General features: G+C 43.7%; 1 protein-coding gene across 1 annotated transcript in view; it reads left to right on the forward strand.

Moving 5' to 3' along the window:
- GALM (galactose mutarotase) overlaps positions 1-17,837 on the forward strand; it is a 52,870-nt gene extending 35,033 nt beyond the window's left edge. Inside the window, exons 5-7 of the mRNA XM_019647774.1 lie at positions 14,464-14,605; positions 16,036-16,210; positions 17,052-17,837. Coding sequence (XP_019503319.1) covers positions 14,464-14,605; positions 16,036-16,210; positions 17,052-17,129 — 395 coding nt within the window. The 3' untranslated portion in view covers positions 17,130-17,837. The remainder of the gene's footprint in view (positions 1-14,463; positions 14,606-16,035; positions 16,211-17,051) is intronic.
- Positions 17,838-27,015: the final 9,178 nt, after the last annotated feature.

Raw genomic sequence — 27,015 nt, forward strand, 5'->3', positions numbered from 1 at the left:
TTCAGAGAAGCTAAGCAATCTCCACAAATTTTTACAGCAAAGAAAGCCAGGATTTAAATCCAGGCCTGCCTGATTCTAAAATCCATTCTAATATCCACTGAGTTTGACTGCCAAACAGGTGAGCAGGGTGCTCCTGGGAGGCTGATGACAGTAATTGATGATCGTGACTCCTGATATCCGCTGCAGCCCAGGGGGACACAGTTTGCCTAATAATCAGCCCCATTTTCTGAGCTGTCATCAGGGGCAATTTCCACTTTCTCTGATGCTTCATTTTCCTGCAGTTTCTGAAAGCTGTTGGTTTGCTCTGATTAAGACAAGCTTCTGTGCCTTTCACATGTTAGTTCGTTGTACATGCTGCAAGAATATGGAGGAATCATAGACAGCCCAGGAGGAGGCCCTGATGTATTATGCAAAGCCTTGCCAAATTGCAATAGGAGGAATCGGCCAGTAGGCTCCCAGACTGCGTTTCTTGACCAAAACACCTGAGGTTCATGTGACTGCATTATTCCACATGTGCATTTCAGTTGGTCAGGTTACAAGAGGACACGTAGCAGTATAGGCAGAATATACTCAGCAACCTGTAGATTAGTGATTCTTAACCAGACACACGCATGGCTGGGCTTCAGAGGACCTGGGAGCATTCTGTATGTGTGTAAGCATTTTCCTGGAGAAAGAGCCCATAACTTTCATAACATTCTCAAAGGAGTCCATGACTCAAAACCCAGTTTAAAATCCAGTGTTCTAGATTTTAAAATCGCTAAGAAAGGAAACTTCAAAAAACAAAACACCTGAATTCTTTTTTAATGAAGATGGCAATGCCTCCTGGAGGCAGGAATGCACCTTCCTTTCTGCTGTAACGAACAATTGTTCTCTGTATTTCTGGAGTGTGTGTGTGTGTGTGTGTGTGTGTGTGTGTGTGTGTGTGTGTGTGTGTCAGAGAGAGAGAAAGAGACAGAGAGAGAGCACTAATTATGTGCCAGGTACTGGCCTACAGATAGGACCCCCTTCACAACATTATCTCAACTAAACCTCACATTATCTGTATTAGGTAGATACTAATATTAGTTCTATCTTATAAATGGGGAAATTGAATCCTACAGAGGCATAGAAACTTACCCAAGGTCAGTAAGTCTGCCTAAATCCTAAGGTGTCTTACATAAATTTGTAATCAAAATATAGGATAAATCGTAGACAATGATTTTTTAAAAATCTACTTAATATTTTTTCAGTTTCTCTTTTAAGGGAGAAAAAAATTATCAGAGAAAACTTTTTCCCACCCGCACTGCCCCCTAATTTTTTTCTAGAACGTCTAGGCCAGAGTTTCTTTTCCTTTTCTCTTTTCTCAAAAACAATTTTTAATTGTTGTTATAAATAGGACTTAACCTATGCTGAGGACTGTCTGGCAGGACTGTGATTTTATTCCTGCCCTTGTTATTGGGTTGTGTAAAGATGAGATAGAAAGGGGACCTGCCAGGAAGGAAGGGCCTAAAAATGAGTGAACGTGGTGATTCAGTGACTCTTGGCAGTGACCATCTGTTCATCTTCTCAGAGTCAGGCACTAGGGCCACCAGGCAGAGAAAGGAGCTATTTTAGATGATAGGAAATTAAAGGTTTGAATTAAAATTCACCCCAGGTGAATTTTTCTCAGGCACCGAGAGAGTGTCCATGTCCAGATGTTACAAAAAACGATGTCACTGTCGTTGTGTTTCATCAGGAGTTCACAAGGACGAATTCACCTACTACTCCATATCCAAAGTCTTTTGCCCCAAAAATTGTCAGAGTTAGGAGCCCATAGGATATATGTAATATACAGAGGGTGCCAAAAAAAGGTACACACATTTTAAGAAATGAAAAAACTGTATTAAGATTGTAATACTCAATATATACCGATAACAAAAGATGAATACAAGTCATGTGTGTACCTTTTTTTGGCATCCCTGGTATATGCATCTTGCCTGTGCCCCGAATACACCTTCACAGGTGACAGGAGTCCATGTCTATGCTCGTCCTGTCCTGTGCGTGTCCAGTTAGCCATTCCTGACTTATCCTTCGTGATTAGGCTCAGGTCACCTTTCCTGACCCCCATGGTTCCCGTAGGTGCTGCTCCACCAGCGCTTCAGAATGCCACTCTCGTTGCCTTTGTAACACTCTCATAAGTTTTTATTTCTTGTGCATCTTTTTCACCAGATTCTAGACTCTCTGAGGTTAGACTAATGCCTGATACATAAAAGATGCTCAAAAATAAGTAAGGGCCAGCCAAGTGGCTCAGTTGGTTAAGAGTGTGAGCTCTGAGCAACAGAGCCGCTGGTTCGATTCCCACATGGGCCAGTGACGTTGTGCCCAAGCTGAGCTGCCGCTGAGCTTCCAGCAGGTGGCAGGATGGCTCAGCTGGTGAGAGCACGTGCTCCTAACAAGACTGCCTGTTTGATGGTGGACTATGCCCACCTGCAACTAAGACTGAACTTGGCACCTTGAGCTGAGCTGCCACCCAGATGGCTCAGTGGATAGAGAATGCGCTCTTAACAATAAGGCTGCTGGTTCAACTCCCACATGGGATGGTGGCTATGCCCACCCGTAACTAAGATTGAACACAGCACCTTGAGCTTAGAGGCCACAAGCTGCCGATGGGCAGCCAGATGGTGACTGGCGCCCTCCACGACGAAGATTGAAGAACAACTTGGCTGGTCCCCTTCCCCAATTCCCCAACACCATTCCCCTGCCCCAATTCCCTAATTAAATAATAATAATAATAAGGAAATTAACCAATTTGTATTTTTTCCCCCATCTGAAATTAATTGCAAGGATTAGTGTCCTTAACCCTCTGTCAGGTGCAACTGAACTCACAGATTCATTGCACACAAAGATGCCGCTATGAAATATGTCTTTACTGTACTAAGTCAGAAACACGACTGCGATAGGTTACGGTAGAGGGGGAAGATAAGGAAGCAATGAGTCACGATACTTAAGTTAACTGTTAGATATTTGAAAATTCGTGTGCAATGAATCTGTGAAATCAGTTGCACCAGATGGAGGGTTAAGGTAGAATCATTTAAAGGCTCTTTGATGTTAAAAAAGAAGCAGAAGGGGCGCATTAACCTCCTGCCAGGACTTGTCAGTCAGTGCCAAGAGGTGAAAGCATCCTAAGGCAGTATACTAGTTATCTGTTACTATATAGTAAATTACTCCAACACTTCATTTATTTGTGTTGGTCAGAGATTTAGATAGAACATATCCTGTCTCTGCACATGATGCCTACGGCCTCTGTCGGGAGATTAGAGCAGGGGCTGGCATCATCAGAATGCTCATTCACTCACATGTCTGGCAATTGATGCTGCCTATTGGTTGAGGACCTCGCTGGGACTGTCAGCCAGACCCCTCCGCACATGCCCTTATAATGCAACTTGAACTTCCTTAGAACATGGCAGCTGGGTTCTAAGGGCAGATGTCCTGACAGAGACAGCGAGCCAGTCCAAAGCCACTCTGTATTATAACCTGGCCTCAGAAATCACATAGCATCACTGTGCCATGTTCTGTGGGTTAAGGCAGTTACAAAGGTCTATCCAGGTTTAAGGGAGGGAACGAAGGCTCCACCTCTCAGTGAAGGAGTGTCGATATCACATTGTAAGAAGAGCTTGTAGGATGGGATACATACTGTGTGGCCATCTTTAAAAAATGCTATCTGCCATAAGCAGTCATGGGCGAAATGTCAAATTCCTCATAATAGAGTATGTGTAAGAATCCCTTGCCCTAAAATGGAAAAGCCTGCCTGCAGGCACCACTAAGGACCCACTTGAGGTCACTGTCATGAATTTTGAGGGAGACCGGTAGCTGCTGTGGTAGCAGCTGGGGGGGGGGGGGGAGAGGATATGAGATATGTAAATGGATAGATTTCATGAAGGCAGTGAGTTTTTCCTTTACTTCCAGAGGACAGGTAATCATTAACTCTGCCAGAAATGCAAATAGAAAGAAGATTTAATGTCTTGTGACACATATCTGGAATGTTAGAGTCCTGTTTCTAATGATGAGATCTACATCACCTTCCTGCAAGGAGGCAGCTTTACTGGCCAGTGACCCTCACATGACCTCTCTTTGTTGAGGTCATCTATAGACCCCCTTCCAAATCACTTCTCATTCCTTGCTCACTGTCACTCCAACACCACTCTTGTCGTAATTCTTGATTTGCATTATCCATATTGATGATACCCTGACTTCTTAGCTCCTTGACATCCTTTCTGCTAATGATCTTGTCCTCCACCCTTCTCACATGCTCACTCCTGTGGTAATTGGGTCATACCCTTGATTTTGTCATTACCTCTTATTGCAGCCTTCCATGATCACCATAAGATGTCTATTAGCACTAATAATTCTCTAATGCCACAAGAACCCACAGTTTCTTAATCTTATGACCTTTTCACTGTCCCTCACTTCCTCATGATCCCCCCCCCCGACACCACCACCACCAAACTAGATCAGAAGTCCATCATTAAAATCACCCCTTTGCATATGCTCTCAACTTGCTTGCCCATTCCCTCTTCCCTCTTCTTTGTATTCTCCTAACAAAATCCAACCCTGATTGACCCCACCCTTCCCACACCCCCCACAGCTGCCACCACGCAGCTACTGGTCTCCCTCTAAGTTCAACCTCAGGTGGGTCCCTCATGGTACCTGCAGTCAGACTTCCCTGAAATGCGGAAGCAGAAGTGCCGACTCAGGCTGCTTCTCAGCCCCAGAGCTGTTACCACACATCTTTGGGGCAGAGCCCAACACCTGCCAGGCAACTGCTGCTCAGACCTTAATGCACACCCAGCCAACCTTCAGAAGAAATTCTCTTCAGAAAATAGCTTCTCTTTGCCAATACCCCAGCTTCTTGCTGGCTTCAAAACCGAAGTCTGGTGATGTGACATCCTCTCTGAGGGCACCCTTTCCATTTCCGCTTCATTTTCTGTACACTCAGCATTGCTAAAAGAGCTATTTTGACATATCCTTTTATTCTTAGCACCAAAGCACAAACTCACATATTGCAGAAAAACCAAAGTTAGAACTGCACGTTCCTTTTTCAAATTCTTAAAAAAATCAAGAACACTTCGGGGTGGGGGTAGCAGGGGCTGTAAGGAAATCACTCCAGAGGGAGGTGGAAAGCGCCTGGAGAATTTGACATTATGAAGATGTGTCACCTTGGGCAAGTCCCTCTAGCTGTCTGGGTCCGAAACTCACTATCTGCAAAGTGAGGGAACTAGATGAGAAAATTCCTAAGGTCCTTTCTAGATCTTTCATTCTGGCTTGGTCACAGGATATTACAATATTCACAGTTGCCCCTGTTTTTTCTGCCTCTATCTCATCCATTCATCAGTTTTTCAGTCAAGCAAAGGCTCTGCTTCATACCCAGAGGGTGCAAAGGTAAATAGGATACAACCCTTGCCCTCATATTCCTTATAGACAAATAGTTTGATATAATCCCATAATTATGCCATATGTGATGAACGTTTTGGGGAAAGTAGGTTCAAAGCATGATGGGAACAAAGATGAAAAGGGGATGAGTTCTCACTGTGGAGGCTACAATCCTCTGCAGAGAAAACGGCGTTAGAGAATAGTCTTAAATGATTCAATGGACTTTGCCCAAGTGTGGTAGGGGTAGGGGGCGCAGAAAGGACATTCCGGTTATGAGAAAGGGCCCAAAGACTTGGTGAATCTGGGGGACAAATTCCAAGTTTTCCATATGCCTGACCCTTAGGCACATGAACAGAGTGTATCAGGGCATGAGGCTAGAAGAGAGGAACTTTTTCTCTTGTTTTCTTCTCATTTAGCAACAATCTCATTTTAGAATTAGCCCAAGTTTCTCATTTTTTAAGTAAGGGTTTCTCTGTCATTCTTGACATCTTAGCCTCTGCTCTGTGTTATATATGTTATCCTGAATTTTCTCCTTTTAACAAGCCATCCTCCTGAAGATGTTTAAGCATATCATTTATTAAATATGCACATGTAATGTGTAAGGCAGCAAACAATAGCAGCTTCATTTTACAGAGAGAAAAGCTAAAGGCAAAAGAAATAAGTAATCTTGACTGACCTGGGCAATCACATTGGGATTGTCATAAATAAGTGTTAGATTTTCAGTCAGGTATGGCTTTAAGAAGAGCTAAATATTGTGAACACCATATAAGGTTAGGGAAAAAGGCATAACGTAAGTTACCACTCATTATATGAGTTGGTAAGATTAAAATCTTGAGCTCATGAGAACAGCTGCTTCTTTTTCCTGAGGAAACAGCGTTGCCTTTTTTTTTTTTTTAGATATTTTTATTGGGGAATTGGGGGATGGGAACAGTGCTGGGGAATTGGTTGCTGTCCTTTTGTTCTGTCCTTTTGGTCTTCAGTCTAGTTGTGTCTTCAGTCTAGTTGTGGAGGATGTTGCTTCACTGGCCCAAGTTGGCACCATCATTGCGCTCTTCCCGGGCGAGGCAGATCAGTCGCCGGCTTCTGGAAGGCCGCTCGCGGTGCTGGCCCTCACGCTGGCTGCTGGCTACACACGGTAGCCCATGGCAACCCACTGCAGCAGGGGCTGCAGCCTACGCTGTCTCCGGTGAGGCAGCCCAGCTCCAGGTCGAGCTGTTGTTCAGCATCTTAGCTGTGGAGGGCAGTGTCACTGGCCCTCATATGTGGGATCCGAACCGGGACCCTCTGGCATCCCAAGCCAGCTCTTGTTGCCACTCAGCCAGCCCAGCGTTGCCTTTTTAAAAGTCATTGTGGGAGGTGGCTGGTCGCCCAGATTTCACAGGCAGAAGTGCCCAGGTGTGTCACTGCCATTCAGGATTTGGCTTTTGACCTTAGAAATCTGAAAAGTTCAACTATTAATTCTCCCAAAATGGATGAGGGTTTAGAGAGGACTGACTCAGATCAGACGAGGTAGGTGTTTATAAAGCAAGCTCTTTATATTGTGTCTCTAGCACCATCTACTGGGAAACAGGAGCACCCATGTTAGAATACTTCAAATCGAAAGCTCCAGAAACCCAGCTCAGGTAGCAAAGAGGAAGGAGAAAAGGGGAGAAAGGTCTGAGAAGCTCAGATTCTAAGAAACAAGATCAAGTATATTATACTGAAGTGTAACCACTAAAACAAAAATACAGACTTTCTAAATTATCATAAACACACAGAGACAACACACAGACCCTATAGTACAAGATTTTTAAAATGCCAACAACTAGAATTCACAAACACAGAGAGCATACCATAAAACATAACGACAGAACTAAGAACGCTTAGATCATATGTATGTCATATTAATGCCATAATACAGCTCCCCTATTAAATAAAATCTCTCAGGTGGAATCACAAAGCAAACCCCAATGGAACGCTGTGTACAAACCAAGTGACTCAGAAAGGCTGAAAATATGAGAATTCAAAAGCAAACCAAACAAATGAAAGCCAAAGAAGCAAGGGGTCTCAACCCTAACATCAGTAAAGGCTGATTTCAGCACAAAAAGCATTAAATTACATAAGACACTTTGTAACGACAAAGGATGCAGTTCACAATGAAGGTTCACAAAACTATGACCGTATCCAAGCCCATAAAGAAAACCTCAGGCATTTTCTCAAAATATAAGTAATACAGCTAATATTGACCAAGAAATGTTTTGACTCTCTCTTAATAATTCTTGGATCTAAAAAGGAAATCAAACCCCAAAACTAGGAATGTCTAGAAAATCACTAAATAATATAATTATACAATGGAAACATATACATAGTATATATTGGAATGTACAATAAATGGAAATATTATAATATACATAATACTATAATTCTATATAATGGAAACTCCTACATGTAATATAAAGCATTGCTCAGAAGAAGATTATAGCACTAAAAACTTATATTAATTTTAAAAATGAGAAAATAAATGAATTAAGCATGTAATGCAAGCTATTTGAAAAAGAACAAAATAACCCCAAGAGAACAAAAGAAATAATTAAAAAGCAGAAGTTAAGATTTTGAAAAGAGGAGAAAAAGTTAGTACTAATGAATAAAACTAAGAACTACTTCATTGGAGGAATAAAAGAAAGCCAGTAAAGTCAATAAAGTATTAGCTAACCTGTGGAATCTGAAGAACAGAATAAATGAATAAACAAAACAAAAATAGATTCATAGATACAGAGAACAAAGTGGGTGAGAAAGGTGAAGGGATTAGGAAGTACAAATTGGTAGTTACAGAGAAGTGAAATACAGTATGGGGAATACAGTTAACAATGTAGACTATACATGGTGTCAGATGGGTACTAAACTTACTGGGGGATCATTTCATAGATTATATAAAGGCCTAACCATTGCGCTGTACGCCTGAAATTAATATAAAATAATATTGAATGTCAACTATAATTAAAAAACATATATATACATACATATATAGTCACAGGATGTAAAGTACAGCATAGGGAATATAGTCAATGGGATTGTAATAGCTATGTACGGTGTCAGATGGGTAGTAGACTTGTTGGGGTTATCACTTTGTGAGAGGTGTAAATGTCTGACCATTATGTTGCTTTTGTACACCTGAAACTAATAAAATAAACAAATAAAAGAGAATCAGAGAAGAATAAAGACCTACATATAAAAAAAAATCAATGTGACAGGAGTTTACTTTGGCAGACAACACTAAATCTGAGTACGTTTTTTAAAAAAGAAATGGGGCCGGCCGAGTGGCACGTTGGTTAAGAGTTGGTTTGGGATGCCAGCTCTAAGCAGCAGGGTCCGGTTCGGATCCCACATTAGGGCCAGTGACGCTGCGCCCTCTACAGCTAAGATGGTGAACAACAGCTAGACCTGGAGCTGGGCTGCTGTGAGTCACCAGCAAGAGCATAGGTTGCAGTGGGGCTGCAGTGGGCTTTCATGAGCTACCGTGAGCTAGCGTGAGCAGCTGGTAGCCAGAGTGAGCTGCTGTGAGCGGCTGTCCAATGGCTAGCGAGCGACTGCCGCACCTGGGAAGAACGCAATGATCACAATACCAACATGGGCCAGTGAAGCAACATCCTCCACAACTAGACTGCAGAACAAAAGGACAGCAACTTGTCTGTTCCCCTCCCCCGCAATTCCCCAATGCTGTTCCCCTCCCCCAATTCCCCAATAAAATCTTAAAAAAAAAAAAAGAAATGAGCATAGGCACATAACACAGATGGAAGTGAAAGGATCATAAATTATTTCCTCTCTCAAGTCTTCACAAATAAATATGAGAGTAACATAGATGAAATGGACAACTTTCTAGGAAAATATAACGTTGTGATTGTGACTCCCCTGAAAAGAAATTTTAAATAGACAGATCATGTTAGAGAAAAATATGAGTGTATATAAAGTTGTCTAGTGAAATACCTAGGAAAAAATATGGCAACAACCTCCCAGATAACTTGAGGGAAAAGATTAAGACAGGAACAGGCTACATACTTGAGTGTGTGCTAGGTGTGCGCTCAGACGCTTGGTATCCTTGTAAGGACTCTGGAAGTGCCCATGAGAAAGAAGTAACAGTGGCTGCTTCTGTTAAAGTAAACCGGATCTGTGGGGAAGAAAGACGGGAGAAATTTTTTTCATTATATATAGTATTTTGTACCTTTTACATTTGTTACTTTTTAAATCGATTACTTCTGCAAATATTACCTATTCAAAAATTGTAGGGCTGGCCAAGTGGCTCAGTAGGTTAAGAGTTGGCTTAAGAATGCGAGCTCTGAGCCACAGGGCCGCCGGTTCAATTCCCACATGGGCCAGTGACGCTGCGCCTGAGCTGAGCTGTCACTGAGCTGCCAATAGGTGGGAGGATGGCTCAGCTGGTGTAACAACAAGACTGCCTGTTCGATGGTGGGCTATGCCCACCCGCAACTAAGACTTAACTCGGCACCTTGAGCTGAGCTGCCACCCGGATGGCTCAGTGGATAGAGTATGCGCTCTTAACAACAAGGCTGCTGGTTCGACTCCTGCATGGGATGGTGGCTACACCCACCCACAACTAAGATTGAACACAGCACCTTGAGCTTAGAAGCCACGAGCTGCCGACTGGGAGTGGCAACCGGCGCCCTCCACAACAAAGATTGAAGAACAACAACTTGGCTGGTCCCCTCCCCCAATTCCCCAACACTGTTCCCCTCCACCAATTCCCTAATAAAATCTTCACCAAAAAAAGATTCTTGTTTGTAAAAGTGGAACCAAGGGAAAGGAAGTAGAAGCTTTTTAAAGGATGGTTTCTAAAAGAATGTTACTTGATTTTTCCTAAAGCTAGCTCTGGTAGAAGAGGATTCTTTCGTGTGCTTTCCGAATCCCCGTTTGAACATGGACCCTGGATTCTAGGGTGGTATCAGCCAGGCCTGTGTCTCCCTTGGGTGCTTTGGAACCCAGGCAGCGTTGTGTGAATGAACTCAAAAGACACCAGTTCTCACATGCTAGGAAGACTACATTTCTGAACAGTAGCTCTGAGTTTAAGGAAAGGATGCCTCTTAGGCCTGAAAATAGGAGATTCATGTTTTCTCCCAGTATTTAGGAACCTACAAAGGCAAAACCCAATGCTTTAATTGGCTAAAAGTCAGTTCTCCTTTTATTAATTTTTTTTAGTGTTGAGAGTCATGCTCCTGTTTTTTCTTAGACTCCTAAGATTTCATCCCACTTTGCATGCTGTATCTCCCCGCTAAAAATAAAGTTCCTGACCCTTTTCAGCTTCTTTTGCTCGGCCAGCTCTAAACTCTTTGGAGTGTACTTTTTCTTCTAATAATGGCCCTTGAGCCATTCTCTACTGCTTGGGCTCACTTCTGCTTATCTGAAATGTATCTTTTCTTCTAATAAACTGTCCTTTTTTGCAACTAACTAAATAAATATTAAAAAAATAAATAAAAATTAAAAAATAAAGTTCCTAAAACATCTTCTCCCTCTGACCCCATGAAAGGAAAAAGTAATTCTCACCCTAAAAGAGCATGTTAACCATCTAATGTCTGTATGTACCTTAAAATATATGACACAGTTCTGGGACAGTAAGAAAACTTTTTTTTTTAAGATTTTATTGGGGAATTGGGGGAGGGGAACAGCGTTGGGGAATCAGAGAAGGGGAACAGACAAGTTGCTGTCCTTTTGTTCTTCAGTCTAGTTGTGGAGGACGTCACTTCACTGGCCATGTTGGTTTTGTAATCATTGCGCTCTTCCCGGGTGAGGCAGTTGGTCGCCAGCCACTGGACGGTTGCTCACAGCGGCTCACGGCAGCTCATGCCAGCTGCCAGCCACTCACGCTGGCTGCCAGCCCCTCATGGTAGCTTATGGCAGCCCATTGCAGCAGGGGCTGCAGCCTACGCCTTCACCGGCGACTCACGGCAGCCCAGCTCCAGGTTGAGCTGTTGTTCACCATCTTACCTGTAGAGGACTCAGCGTCACTGGCCCATGTGGGATCCAAACCGTGACCCTGCTGCTCAGAGCCAGCACTCCCAAGCCAAATCTTAACCAACACGCCACATGGCCAGCCCAAGAAAACTTTTAAAGGGACTAAAGTGTATCATTGTGCAAGACTCTGAAATAGAGCCCCTCTCCTCTTTCCCCCTCAAAAAAGAATGGCCAGAGTGCTTGGCCTGCTGCAGGGGAACCTGAGATTCTCTGTACTTGGAGCAAGATCTTAGGACCGGAGAGGCCAGGGGGCTCCTCACTCCGAAGTGGGGGAGTGGGGGTGGTACCTCTGCTACCATCTGTTCGTGAGCTTTTCCAGCTGAGCTGCTCAGAGCGCATCCTGGCTTCACTCTGGCTTTTCCATTTTATAGTGTGTGTGTGTGTGTGTGTGTGTGTGTGTGTGTGTGTGTGTGTTTTGAACTTCCTCTAATGATTTCCTCTGAAATAAAGAATTCTGCAGGAAGTGGGTGGGGGTTAAAAGTTAATGATTTACTCCAATTTTTCTTCATTGTACTGATGAAAAAACCCAGGCTCAGAGAAGGGATTTCATAATCTAACTTAATCTTTCTTTCTTCATCTGAGGCATTTCACCCTACTACACACACACACACACACACACACACACACACACACACACACACACTCCCACGCTCCCTATCATCTGAATTCAAGCTATTTCCTCCACATCTTCAACCTTCCTCACCCATTCAACCTAAAATGGTCTCACCTCAAGCCTCAGCTCAACCACCATCATTTCATCATGAAGTTTCCCGTCTGCCACCCCTGAGCCCACCTAGTCACACTGCCTGTCTTCACTTTTACAGCATGTCACTACCGGTCACTCTTCATACTCTGTGATTATGAGCGGCTTATATATCCGTTCCTTCCTCCACACCACAAGCAGGTTCCACGACTCGTTCATCTGTGTGGTGTCCCTGCCCAGAGTTGCTGGCATACAGAAAGTGTTTAATAAATGTTGATTGAGCAAACGTGTGACCAAGTGAATGGCTCCTACTTCGTTGCTCTGGCTCTAACACATTCCAAGAATGTACCAACAGGGAAAAAAGGAATAGTACTGTAAAGTAATCGATTTGCCCTCCGGGCTGCCTCACATTACCTGCACCTTTTTTTTTTTTTTTAAAGATTTTGTTGAGGAGTTGGGGGAGGGGAACAGCGTTGGGGAGTCAGGGAAGGGGAACAGACAAGTTGCTATCCTTTTGTTCTTCAGTCTAGTTGTGGAGGACGTCGCTTCACTGGCCCATGTTGGTAGTATCATTGCACTCTTCCCGGGTGAGACAGATCAGTTGCCGGCCATTGGACGGCTGCTCATAGCGGCTCTTGCAGCTCTCGCCGGCTGCCAGCCACTCATGGTAGCTTACAGCAGCCCCACTGCAGCCTACGCCGTCGCCGGCGACTCATGGCAGCCCAGCTCCAGGTCGAGCTGTTGTTCACCATCTTAGCTGTACAGGGCGCAGCATCACTGGCCCTCATGTGGGATCTGAACCAGGGCCCTGGGGCTCAGAGCTGGTGTCCCAAGCCAGCTCTTAACCAACGCGCTACTCAGCCAGCCCACCTGCACTTTCTTAACTGAGGCAAATTCAAAATATTTGTATACCCTTTTTGAAATGGCTTGGCCTAGCATCTAGGGAAGAACAGACCTGAAAGTTAGGAAGAGAATGAAAGGTGATAAAGCAACAGGGCACAGAGAAGTGTCTGTTGAGAAGTGATCACTCTGCCTTCAATCTCTAGTTGAAATGACTCACAAAATAATCCCGATTTCTCTTTTTTGGTCCTCAAAGCCCTGTTTACTTGTTCAGTAGTTTTAGTACAGTGGAGTATGTGGCAAACTATTTTTACGTTTTATCAACTCTAAGATGCCATCGTTATAAAGTTCACCATTATTTTCATACCATGAAGAGAAGCCTACCAATTAAATCATGACATGATTTCAGAGATTTAAAAATATGAAATTGATGAAATACAGTATGCCAACATCATTAATTGTTGTTTGGTATCAAACTATGTGGGTCTCAGTTTTCTCATTTGTTCCATGAGCATTTTGGCCCCATGAGCCCTGAGAACCTTTCTGGTCCCAACACTCTTGAGTTCTATGACACCATGAAGGGATGTTCTTGACTGGGCACTGGTTGTGTCATGACCACCAAGACAGGGCTCCTGTTCATGTTCCTTCTGTGCTTTGCCCTTGAAGAGCTGAGGATCCTAACATTGCAATGTCCTCCCTCAGGACTGACCCTTCACCCATGTCATTGTGAAGAGGCTTCAGGATGTCCCCTTGAAAAGAACAAAGATACTACTGCTCTTACGGCTTGAGGGATCTGGCCTTCTCGCTCTCTCTCTCTCTCTCTCTCTCTCTCTATCTATCTATCTATCTGTATCTCTCTCAGTGCTTGCTGCCTATAACTCCTCCAGGAATCACTCCTGGAGATACAAAGCTTTCATTCAAAAGATTGAATCTAAAATTGGCAAATAGTAGAGTGGTCATGCATCTCAGTTTGCCCTGGACTGTCCCAGTTAACTCATTCGTCCCAGTGTGTTATGAACCGCCCCCACCAAAGTGCAGCGTGTGTCTACAGGCTACTCAGGGAAGTGATTGGGGAAGGATGGTTGCCAGTATTCCTCTGGCTAAAAATGGCCCCAGTTGGTTTGAGAATCACTAATCTCAGGGACATTTTTAGTGTCTGGTTAGCCACTGCCAGGTGCTAATGCTTGCTTATGAACCCCTGGATATGTCAGGGTGAGAAATATCAACAAGGTGATTGACAATGGTTAGGACAACTGGCACCCTTTACCCAACTTAGCCCTTCATGGAAATTATGTTCCACTTTTGTACTTTTTCACACTCAAATGATTCTGAATGTTATTGCTACTGCATCTTGCAATCAGTAGCATCTTACAATTAAGTAAACCCAGCAAGTCATTCTCCTTAGGAACTGGGCTTCCATCTCCTTTACAAATTGAAATGAAGGCTGAGAGGGGAGAACCAGTGGGTCTTTAGAACACCGTATGTGATTTGGGCATTTATCGTCCTTTTTTTCTGCCTTTTCCTACCAGGAGAAGTTGTACCAGTACAAGGAACTGCATTTGACATGAGGAAGCCAGTGGAGCTTGGGAAACGCCTGCAGGAGTTTCACATCAGTGGCTTTGACCACAATTTCTGTCTGAAGGGGTCCAAGGAAAAGCATTTTTGTGCACGGTAGGTGCTTTTCACTTCTTGCTTCTGTAGGGAAGAAGAGATACCAACCCCTACTTGGGGAGGTTTTCCTCTGGCCATATTAATACCAGTTACTGTGCTACAGGGTCCAAATACCACACCCCATGTATTTTCAAAGCTTATATTCCACAGGTGAGCTCTGTAGAATTTATCTCCCACTCCCCCTGTACCATTTTCCCTGTCCCCCTGCCTGGCATTCTGTCTTTGCTCCCACTCTCCTTCACTGTCTGTATTTTACTGCCCATTTTTTGTTAGAAGCCTTAATTCCGGAGCCTTCTGTACTTTCTTGACTTGTGACTTTTGCCCTGCGCACTTCCAGGGAAGGTTGCAGGCTGCACTTGTCTTACGGCGCTCCCTCCTACACCCTGGTCTGCTGGACATTTGTGTGCACACTCCCTCCTCCTCACTAAACCCCGAGTTCCCCCTGCCACCTCATCTCTGTGAATCCCTGACCCTACCCCAACACCTAATGCCATGCTTGGTGCTAGCGAATAATCAATAAATGTTTGTAGAGTGAATGGATTCTCAATCACACAGAGAAAATGATTCAAACTCAAGTAGAAAGAGAACTTCGAAAGCCTCCTTTCCCTCAGAGCCCGAGCACCGATCCCAGCTGTTCTTCCAGCTCAAGCCCGCTTTCCTCCTCTGCGCCTGCTATTCACATTTATCTCCCCATTGCTCCCACCTGAGGAGACCGCCTGCCTTCTCTCCACTGTTCACCTCCTGGCCCGCCTCTACCCACACATCTTTCCGTGAACCTCTTGGTTAGCTGTGCATTGTGGAGATGTTTCGCTTCTCGGTGAGACTAAGAGACCCAGCCTTCCTTTATTTAGATCCCTTTGACACCAGGTACAGGACCAAGCAGGTACGTTCACCTCTGTAGAGACCTGGTTTGAAAAAAATAATAAAGCAAGCAGTGAATCTAGCAGGAACCCCCAGCTGATCTGTTCTAGGGGGAGAGCTGACTAAAGCACAGCCTGCTTTAGATGCTTTGACTTAGAAGAGTCTCTTCTCTTTCAAAAGACACAACTGCTTGTTTTGCCAGGCAAGCAGAGAGCTCCAGCTCTTTGAGAAAGAATCCCAGCCCCTCCATGACCCTAAAACTGCCTCTCCACCAACAGACACACACACACACACACACACACACACACCTGAGTCTGTTTTGTCCTTACCTAGAGAAGCCAAGATCAGAGTGATGAGTTGCTATTGAGGATCCTTAAACCACCTGCTCATGCCTCACCTATGAGGCTATGAGAATTTCCCGTGATGCACTTCCTTTGTCTCTTCTATATATCTTGTCCCGGCGCTGTAACTAGGTTTGATTCCTATAGCAAAGCTGCTTCCAGCATCTGCCTGTCCCTGCTTGCTTTTCTGCCCTGGACCTGTGTATATGTGGTTTGGTTTATCTCCAGGGTCCATCATGCTGGAAGCAGCCGGGTACTGGAAGTGTACACCACCCAGCCCGGGGTCCAGTTTTACACAGGCAACTTCCTGGATGGCACACTGAAGGGCAAGAGTGGAGCAGTCTATTCCAAGCACTCCGGTTTCTGCCTCGAGACCCAGAATTGGCCTGATGCAGTCAATCAGGTAAAGCCACAGAGTGGTGTTGTGTTCAAGGTCACACTATATGTCAGAGGTCACAACACTCAAGTCAGGTGTGTATGATTAAAAAATCCATGTGTGTTATCTTCTCCAAGTCATGATAAACACAGAAAACACTCAGCCAAGTTACTAACATGGCATTTACATGTTTTTTTTATAAATCTTTTATTTTGTACCTTCAAAGTCTTTATTCAGTTTCATGTTTCTCCTTATGAATATCTACTTATTTTCTACAACTATACTTTTAAGATGATCCTACATATCTTCTCTTCCTATTTGCCTCCTCATAAATTTCTTTTCTAGCTATAGCCTAGAGCAGGGGTCGGCAAACTGCGGCTCGTGAGCCACATGCAGCTCTTTGGGTACGTACATGTGGCTCTGAAGTAAAATTGAAAATGAAAATAAAACTATCATAATTTCATTTATAAAATTTTTAAAGGATATTATTCACATAATGATGATTTCATTTGTTTTATGGCTCTCGAATCATTTTTAAATTGTTGTGAGGGACAGGATTGGCTCTTCTGTCTCAAAAGTTTGCCGACCCCTGGCCTAGAGTAATGCTCTGCAAAGCGCCAGCCTATAAGATGCTTACAGCTTGCACCTGATTCCTTAATCAAGAAAGTCTTGCTACGACAAAGTGTGCTCAGCGATGTAGTTGACTTTCATTCTGGCTGAAGTCCTTTATCTTGTTGCAAACCAACAAGACAGTTCCCACGCTGACACCTGGTTCACAGAGCTTCTCTAGAGACCAGCCCAAAGGCCATCGTGGTTAAGGGTGCAGCCTGGCAGGCAAAATGTAACCTGTGTTGTTTCCTCTTCACAGCCCCACTTCCCGCCTGTGCTGCTGAGGCCTGGTGAGGAGTATGATCACACCACCTGGTTCAAGTTTTCTGTGGCTTAAGGAAGTGTAAAGACATGACCTGTGCAGGGTCAGGCTGGGAGTCCCTTCAGCAGCCTGTCTCCTGTTTGAGAGATGAGATGAAGATTTAGATGCTTGAAAAGTGATCTTGTGAATTAAAATCACACCAATGGTAGCTGTCATGACAGTCAGTCTGAACATTGATTTCCTTCTCCAGTGACGGGCTCTAGGCCAAGTCTAATGACCAGCTCTATAATTAAGAGGATCCAGCCACCAGAGTCATCATCTAAGCCCTAACCCTAGCCCAGAAATGGTACCTAGGCTTCTTGTGCTGTGTTGGCTCCATCTCCACACTGACTCTTTCTTTTCTACTTTTCACCCCTCCTTCCTTTGCGCCTACACTCTCATTCCTTTTCTTTTTCCTCCTCTTCCACCGCAAACCACCTTGCCCTTGTGCAGCACTTCGGAGTTGTACCTTATACTATTATATACTAGCAATCAGTTGAAATTAAAAAAAAAAAACAAAAACCTGCACCTTTAGAAGACTCCCAGTTCCTTTGCTCATCTTTAAATCTGTAAGGCATGGGCCTTTGGGAAATGGACCAAGTATATGGTGTGTTCTCGATTCTGCTATACTCTCCAGTATGAACCAGGCATCTTCCTAGAGGAAAGCTACCTAACTGTCAACCTATTGAGCTTCCCATATTTCCTCTTTCTTAGCAACAACAATAAACCATTTTTAAAAATTCATTTCAGCATGGATTTCCTGAGTACCTATTCTGTACACAGTTCTCTGCTGAGTCTTTTAAAGGATTCAGGAGGTACTGTCTAAGAACAACTATGTTCCCTCAGGGATATCACAGTCTCTCTGGGAGAGACAAAAACTAATAGTAGCAATTAAATGACGTAGAATTACACCATAACAGAGCTGGGGAGCCCTGAACTCGAACTTTGCTTCTGGCATTTACTACATGGGCAAACAATCTAATTTCATTTGGCCTCAGTTTTCTTACTTGCAAGGCAAAGTACTTTGTTTTCCTCTATTTTAAAAAAAGAATTGTTTTTATAATAAGCCAAGTCTAAAGTGTCCCAAGTAGGGATATTCACCTTGAGAGCAATTGAAAGAAGTTACTGGTATTTTAATTAATTGTGTTTATGAAAGACAATAAAGAGGCTAAGTTTGATTCTCAAGCCATAAATCTGATGAAAGTAAAATTTTAGAGAAATTGATCTTTTGTGGCAGCAACCAGTCTATCCTTTCTCATGAAACACACAGATAAAAGAGAATTTTGATATGCTGGGGAAAAACGCTCTACATAGTTATGAGACATCCAGAGTATGACAACATGTGAGCATAATTGTGGTATTTTATGATAGAATCACTGAAGGTGTCAGCAAGAAACAAAATTTTACAGTCTAACAACTGGACACTTGGTTCATGTTGAGGTTGTGAAAACAAACATGGTATTCAATATGAAAAACATTATATAACTACAGAGTTATTAAAGCCTTGTTGAAAATGCAAATATCCACTAAAATGCAACACACCCTACTCCAAGAAGTCTCCAGGCCCCCAGAAGTCCATGCCTTCTTTACCACACAACCCTCTACCCACAACCTGACTAGTGCTATATTATTCTGAGATCTAATCCTTCACAAGTGAGCATGTCATTGATTCAGTTCAATGATCTGGGGATTTCCTGTTTGTTTCAAATTTATAGGATATTTAGTTCTTATCATTAGCTGTGGGATTTTCACTTTTCCAGTTTCCATTCAATTTGTCTAACAAGGTAAGATGTAATATTAAATAACTGCACACACATTGCTATAAAGACTAAACTAAGATGGCATGTGGTGGAGGTTGAATTGTGGTTGTTAGGTGACCAGTGACAGTCCAACCTCAGAAGACTAAAGGAAGTTAGTGCCAGTGAATAAATGGATAGTTTTCAAAAAGTAGAACGCGAAAAAACACAGAACTACCAGCAGAAGACAGCAAGGAAGCACAGAATATACTGTTTCCTAGCCATTTCCCATTATCAGTTATAACCATTTTCAACAATTGAATCCCCAGTTTGCAAAGGGCTACTTGGACAGTTTGACAGGAGTGCTATCTTTTTCTAATTGAGGCATTTATCTTCTCCAAGTTCCAACTTCAATTCAAGTAGATCATAATTAAAGTCTCAGATGCTTTGGGTAGCACTTCAGTTGTAGCTAATTAAGCCGGTCAGCAAATCTTCTTCTCAAAAAAACAACTATAATGCTGAAAAAAATTGACAAAATAATGTTGCCACTCTGGAAACTGAGCAAAATCACAATAACCTGAAATGTCTTTATGTTTGAAAAACTGCTGAAAAACTATTGGGTAGAAATAGTGAGAAACTGGTGTCCTTGCCTGGGGCTGATCCCTTTCCCCGCCCCATCTCCCCTCCCCCACTCCATCCTCCCCCAGCTCAGTCACTGTGGACTTCTGCCAGGGCAAAACAGAGCATGAGGACCAGCACAGCAGGTTGCTGTGGTTGAAGGAAAGTGCACTCAATTTGGAGTGATGGGTGATAACCATGCCAAAAATCTGTATCAAAAGAAGTAACAATCTTGATGCTATGTGAGCACAAGGCCACTGGTTCTACTAGCCTGAGGTTGCAATCATAGTTGAGGCAAGCAGATTACTGGCTAATCAGGGGCTGCACACATGCATAGAAGAGACCAGAGAGGGTCCAAGCTATTCACATACCTCTAGCCAACTCTGAAGGTGCATGCATGTGCAAAGAAAATTAAGAGGGGTTTAGCAAAAAGTAAAACCCAAGACAGACTTGAAAACAGCCTAAACATTGAATTTACTCCCTACCTACACACAGATTCATCAGCAGAGGGAAGAAATCTGACTGGTTGAGGTGTTTCATTACAACTTCTGTCCGGTTATTGGCTGACCACTAAGCTATGCAGACACAGAGCAACCCCCTAGAAAGCTGAGCTTAAAAATAAACACAAGAATATTTTTTTAAATAACTGAATAGAGATTATAAAAAACAATGCAAAATTTTGAGGTTGAAATATACAACAAGTGAAAAATTCATGAGAGGCTCAGAAGTAGATTCAAAATGGCAGAATAAAGAATAAGTGAACTTGAAAATAGATCGATAGAAATTATTCAAGGGCCGGCCGAGTGGCACGTTGGTTAAGAGCTGGTTTGGGATGCCAGAGGGCCCCGGTTCGGATCCCACATATGAGGGCCAGTGACACTGCCCTCTACAGCTAAGATGCTGAACAACAGCTCAACCTGGAGCTGGGCTGCCATGAGTCGCCGGCGACGGGGTAGGCTGCAGTAGGTTGTCACGGGCTACCGTGTGTAGCCAGCAGCCGCCGTGAGCGGCCATCCAGAAGCCGGCAACTGTTCTGTCTCACCCGGGAAGAACACAGTGATGATGCCAACTTGGGCCAGTGAAGCAACGCCCTCCACAACTAGACTGAAGAACAAAAGGACAGCAACTTGTCTGTTCCCCTTCCCCCAATTCCCCAGTAAAAATTTAAAAAATAAATTATTCAATCTGAAAAACAGAGAAAAGAGGTTGCTAAAAACCAAAAAAAATTGAAAGCAAGAGAAAAATTACTCATCACTACAGGGAGGGGACCACCAATACAATTAATATCTGACTTCTCATCTCAAACAGTGGAGTCCAGGAGGCAGTAGAATGACAGTCAACGTGCTTAAAAACCAAGGATTCTGTATCACTCAGACTACTTGTCTAAAATAAGGGTGAAATTGCCACTTTGAAGGGTAAAAAGTATAACTATTGCACTGTGTTGTACACCTGAAACTAATTAAAAAAATAAGGGTGAAATAGAAGAGATCCAAAATGGTGAAGTAGATAATCACTGTGCCTGCTTCCTTCCCTGAAAACATTAAAATTACAGCTAAATTATAGAACAATCAACCTGGAGAGCCATCCGAGGTCTGGCTAAAAAGTGATTTTATAACTAAGCATATAAAGAAGCCACGTGGTGACTGGTAGGAGGGGTAGAGTTGCCAAACAGGCTGGCCTCAAATCTCCATGTGGTGGTTGAGAACTGGGATATCTTGGCCATAGAGGTTCTCTCCAGAAAAGCAAGAGACCCCATCTCCATATTGACCTCCCCAGCCCAGAGTACTCATGCAGGGAAGAGGAGCCCCCACTACACCTGGCTGTGAAAAACAGTGGGAATTCTAATCTTCTGGGTCATACAGAAAGCTGCGGGAAACCCAGCCATCCTCTTAAAGGGCCCATACACAGACTCACTTGTTCGCAGGCACTCACCTTGGGCTTCAGCAGAGGGACAGTGACTTGGGGGTGAATTAGAGGCATACGGGGAGCAGACTGAGGTGTGTGGCTTTGAGGCTAGGGCTGGGGGACAGCCGCCATTTTCCCTGCATGGGATCCTTCTGTGAGCCGGGCAGGCAGCTGCCATCTTTAACATATTGAGCCCACCAGCTATGCTTACGGCCAAATTTGAATCTAATTGGACTGGTGAGCTCCAGGGCTCCACCCTGCTGACTCACTGGAACCCTGCCCCACCCAACATCCTCAACGCTGGAGGCACTTTCTCAGCAAGCAGCCAGCCCCACCTGCATTGCACTCTTTCTTGGAAAGCTATCAGAGTCCACAGACCCCAGACAGGGGACCACTAGCCTCGGTGTGCTCTGAGATTTTTCCTGAGTAGCTCCAGGCTCAGCACTGGCACCAAACCAGAATCTATATTAACGTAGTGAACACAACTCTTCTCACTCTAGTGACTCCCGGAGACCGTGCCTCACCCACCTCACATATTGCAGAGGCTTTATCAGTGGCTGAACTTTAAGAGAACCAGCAGGTGGCAGGACTCGGGGTATCCGGGCATTCTGCAGAGCTACCCCAGGCTCAGTCTGGTGGCAGCAGTCCTCAGTTCATAGCGTGGGCTCTTCCACATGCCTCCAGGGTTAGCACAACCCTGTACAACCGTGGATCACTTTGTAGCTCTTACCAGGTAGTCCCTGGATAGTCGCAGGCAGTGAGTGACATAGGCCTGCACTGGAGCCCCTCCCAAGAGGCCCCAGAACCAACATACTTAGAGGCTGGCTTCAGACCACAGGAGAGCACCACCCAATTAGCCCCACAAATGGCACACCTAAAGGGCAGTTTCAACAGGCACCAGAACCTGCTGGGGTGAATCCCACTCACTGGGGTAAGCACCCCACACAAAAGCCTATAAATTGTGGACATGGGCAAACCCCACAGCCAATCAGCCTGAGGGTCAATCCTACCCACTGACATGTCAATAGCAATCAAGGCTCAACTATAACAGGAGGGTACACACAACCCACACAAGGGATGCTCCTAGAACACCTAGAGCAGGTGACCAGGGAGACTGTGCCACTGAGCCTCACAGGGCACCTACTGCATAAGGCCACCTGGCTAAGACTGGAGGATGTAGCAGATCTACCTAATACATAGAAACACACCTAGGGAGGCAGCCAAAATGAGGAAACAAAGAAATAGGTCTCCCATGAAAGAACAGAAGAAAACTCCAGAAAAAGAGCTAAACAAAATGAAGGCAAGCAACCTACCAGATACAGAGTTTAAAACAATGGTTGTAAGGATGTTCAAGGAACTCAGTGAGAACTTCAAAGAGATAGCAAGCATAAAAAACGATGTAGAAACCACAAAAAAGAACCAGTCAGAAATGAAGAAACAATAACTGAAATAAAGCACTAGAAGAATTACCAGCAGACTAGATGAAGCAGGTGATAGAATCAGCGTAGACAAGGTAGCAGAAAAGACCCAATCAGATCAGCAAAAACTGCGGCTGGCTGAGTGACCCAGTTGGTTAACAGTGCGAGCTCTGAGCAACAGGGCCGCAGGTTCAATTCCCACAAGGGCCAGTGAGCTGCACCCCAGCTGAGCTGCTGCTGAGCTGCCGACAGGTAGCAGGATGGCTCAGCTGGTGAGAGCATATGCTACTAACAATAAGGTTGCCAGTTCAACATCTGCATGGATGGTGGGCTACGCCCACCCACAATTAAGATTGAACACGGCACCTTGAGCTGAGTGGCCGCAAGCTGCCGATGGGCGGCCAGATGGCGACTGCACTTGGAGCTGAGCTAGCTGTGCCCTCCACAACTAAGATTGAAGGACAACAACTTTGCTGTTTCCCTTCCCCAATTCCCCAACACTGTTCCCCTTCCCCAATTCCCCAATAAAATCTTAAAAAACAAATAAAAAAATGACATAGGAGGGCTGAATGGATAAGAAAAGAAAACCCTTATATATGCTGCCTACAAGAGACTCACTTCAGATTGAAAGACAGAGAGATGGAAACTAAAGGGATGGAAAAATATTTCATGAAAATGGAAATAAAAAAACAAACAAAAAAGACTGGGATAGCAATATTCATACCAGACAAAGTAGACTTTAAAACAAAGGCTATAATAAGAGACAAAGAGGAGGTGGTGATACATATATACAATGCAATATTGCTTGGCCATGGAAGGGAATGGGCTCTTTCCATCTGCGGTGGCATGGATGGACCTGGGGGTGTTCTGCTGAGTGGAATGTCAGACAGAGAAATACGAATGCAATGTGGTTCCGCTTATATGGAATCTAAAGAACAAAACAAACAAACAAAACAGAAACAAGGGCCAGCCGAGTGGCTCAGTTGGTTAAGAGCTCACTCAAGAGTTTGAGCTCTGAGCAACAGGGTCCCCGGTTTGATTCACGGCCCGAGCTGAGCTGCCACTGAGCTGCCAACAGGTGGCAGGATGGCTCAGCTAAAAAAAAAAAAAAACCACACAAAAAACAGAAACAAACTCATAGATACAGAGAACATATTGATGGTTGCCAGATGGGAAGGGGGTTGGGGGTGAGTGAAAAAGGGGAAGGGATTAAGAAGTAGAAATTGCTTGTTACACAGTAGTTATGGGGATGTAGGGTATAGCATAAGGAACATAGTAATACTGTAGTAACTATGTATGGTGTCAGATGGGAACTAGATTTGTTGGGGTGATAGGTAGAAGGGGTGGGGGTCAGGGTGAAGAAGGTGAAGGGATTAAGAAATACAAATTGGTAGTTACAAAATAGTCATGAGGATGTAAAGCATAGGGAATATAGTCAATAATATGGTAATAACTATGTATAGTACCAGGTGAGTACTAAGCTAGTCAGGGAGATCATTTTTTTTTTTTAATTTTTTTATTGGGGAATTGGGGAAGGGGAACAGACAAGTTTGCTGTCCTTTCGTTCTTCAGTCTAGTTGTGGAGGATGTTGCTTCACTGGCCCACGTTGGCACTGCTATCATTGCACTCTTCCCGACTGAGGCAGATCGGTCACCGGCCATTGGACAGCTGCTCACTGCGCCTTTTGGCAGCTCACGCCAGCTGCCCGGCCACTCACAGTAGCCTTCAGGCAGCCCACTGCAGCCTATGCTGTCACCGGCGACTCATGGCAGCCCAGCTCCAGGTCGAGCTGTTGTTCACCATCTTAGCTGTAGAGGATGCAGTGTCACTGGCCCATGTGGGATCCGAACCAGCAGCCCTGCTGCTCAGAGCTCACGCTCCCTTTTTTTTTAAAAGATTTTACTGGAGAATTGGGGGAGAACAGCACTGGGGAATCTGGGAAGGGAACAGACAAGTTGCTGTCCTTTTGTTCTTTAGTCTAGTTGTGGAGGATGTCGCTTCACTGGCCCATGTTGGTATTATAATTGTGCTCTTTCCAGGTGAGGCAGTCCCTCACCAGCCATTGGACAGCCACTCACAGTGGCTCACGGCAGCTCACGAAAGCTCCCACCCACTGCTGGCCAGCCCCACTGCAGCCTACGCCCGTCGCCGGCGACGCTCAGCAGTCCAGCTCCAGGTCGAGCTGTTGTTCATCATCTTAGCTGTAGAGGGCGCAGTGTCACTGGCCCTCATGTGGGATCTGAACCGGGGCCCTGCTGCTTAGAGCTTGCGTCCCAGGCCAGCTCCTAACCAGCGCACCACTCGGCCGGCACCCAAGCCAACTCTTAACCGAGTCACCCGGCCAGCCCAGGGGGATTATTTCTTAAATTATACAAATGTCTAACCACTATACTGTACACCTAAAATTAACGTAAAATAATACTGAATGTCAACTGTAATTGTAAAATTTAAAAAGGGGGGAAAAGGTGAAAGGGAGTAAGAGGTCCAAATTTCCAGGTATAAGTCAAAATAAGTAATGTATATACAGCATAGGGAATATACTCAATAATATTGTGATAATATGGTATGAGTCGGATTGGTTGCTGGACTTATCATGGTGACCACTTCTTTAGCTACATAAATGTTGAATAACCATGGTGTACCCAAAATTAACATATGTTAGCTATATTTTAATTAAAATGTTAAAATAAACAAAAAATGAAAGAATTCATTGCTAGCAGACCTGCCTTACAACCAATACTAGAGGAAGTCCTTCATGCTTTAAGGAAATTAAGATGGTATCCAAACCCATCGAAAGGAATTAAGAATATCAGAAATGGTAAATATGTAGATTAATGAAGTGTATTTTCTCATTTCTTCTTTAAAAAATATGATTGTATAAACAATAATTATAGAGGGCCGGCTGAGTGGCTCAGTTGGTTAAGAGCTCGCTCAAGAGTTTGAGCTCTGAGCAACAGCGGTTCGAGTCAGCCCGAGCTGAGCAGCCGTGAGCTGCCAACAGGTGGCGGGATGGCTCAGCTAAAAAAATAAATAAATAAATAAATAAATAATAAAAAATAAATAAATAAAACAATAATTATAATATGGTATCATTGAGTTTATAATACATACACGAGGTATGACAAGTTCGCGGTCTTGTCACAACGATATTTTTTTTTATCAGGGGGATTATTCATTATGAATTTGTACCAACTGGAAAAACAGTTAACCAAGTTTACTTTTTGGAAGTGCTGAAAAGGCTGCGTGAAAAAGTTAGACGACCTGAACTTTTCTCCAACAATTCATGGCTCTTGCATCATGACAATGCACCAGCTCACAGGGCACTGTCTGTGAGGGAGTTTTTAGCCAGTAAACAAATAACTGTATCGCAACACCCTCTCTACTCACCTGATCTGACCCCCAGTGACTTCTTTCTTTACCCGAAGATAAAGAAAATATTGAAAGACATTTTTAATCATATTGAAGACATCAAAGGTAAATACAGCGACAGCTCTGATGGCCATTCCAGAAAGAGTTCCAAAATTGCTTTGAATGGTGGACTAAGCGCTGGCGTCAGTGCATAGCTTCCCAAGAGGAGTACTTCGAAGGTGACCACAGTGATATTCAGCAATGAGGTATGCAGCAAGCAGTTTTTCTAGGATGAGTTCGTGAACTTAATTGTCAGACCTTGTATAGCACAAGGGTGAAAATATATTAGAACAAAATTTCTGTATTTTACCAGAATATTAATCTGAAATAGGTTGTGATAAATGAAGATACAACTAAAGAAATAACTGAAAAATATAGTAAAAAAAAATCAAGAGAAATGAAAGTGCTACACTAAAAAATATTTAATATAAATGAAGGCAGTAAAAGGAGGAATAAAATAAAAACAAGGGACATAACAGAAAATAAAAAAATGACAATTGTAAATCCAACCATATCAATAATTCTATTAAATGTAGATGGTTTAGACACCCCAAAAGGCAGTTCGTTAGACTGAATTAAAAAGCACAATCTAGTATCTAACTATATACACCAATAGGCTGAATGCAAATGGATGGAAAAGATATACTATACAAACAGTATTCATGAGAGCTGGAGTGGCTACTTTTAATATCAGACAAAATAAATATACTTTAAAACAAGAAATATTACTAGACAGGCATTTTATAATGATTAAGCATCAACACATCAGAAAGAATAACAATTGTTATATATGCACCTAATAGAGCCTTAAATGCTTTGAAGCAGTAATTGTGACC

Source organism: Hipposideros armiger, unplaced genomic scaffold (assembly GCF_001890085.2).
Source record: "Hipposideros armiger isolate ML-2016 unplaced genomic scaffold, ASM189008v1 scaffold_116, whole genome shotgun sequence".
In the NCBI taxonomy this organism is placed as follows: domain Eukaryota; kingdom Metazoa; phylum Chordata; class Mammalia; order Chiroptera; family Hipposideridae; genus Hipposideros; species Hipposideros armiger.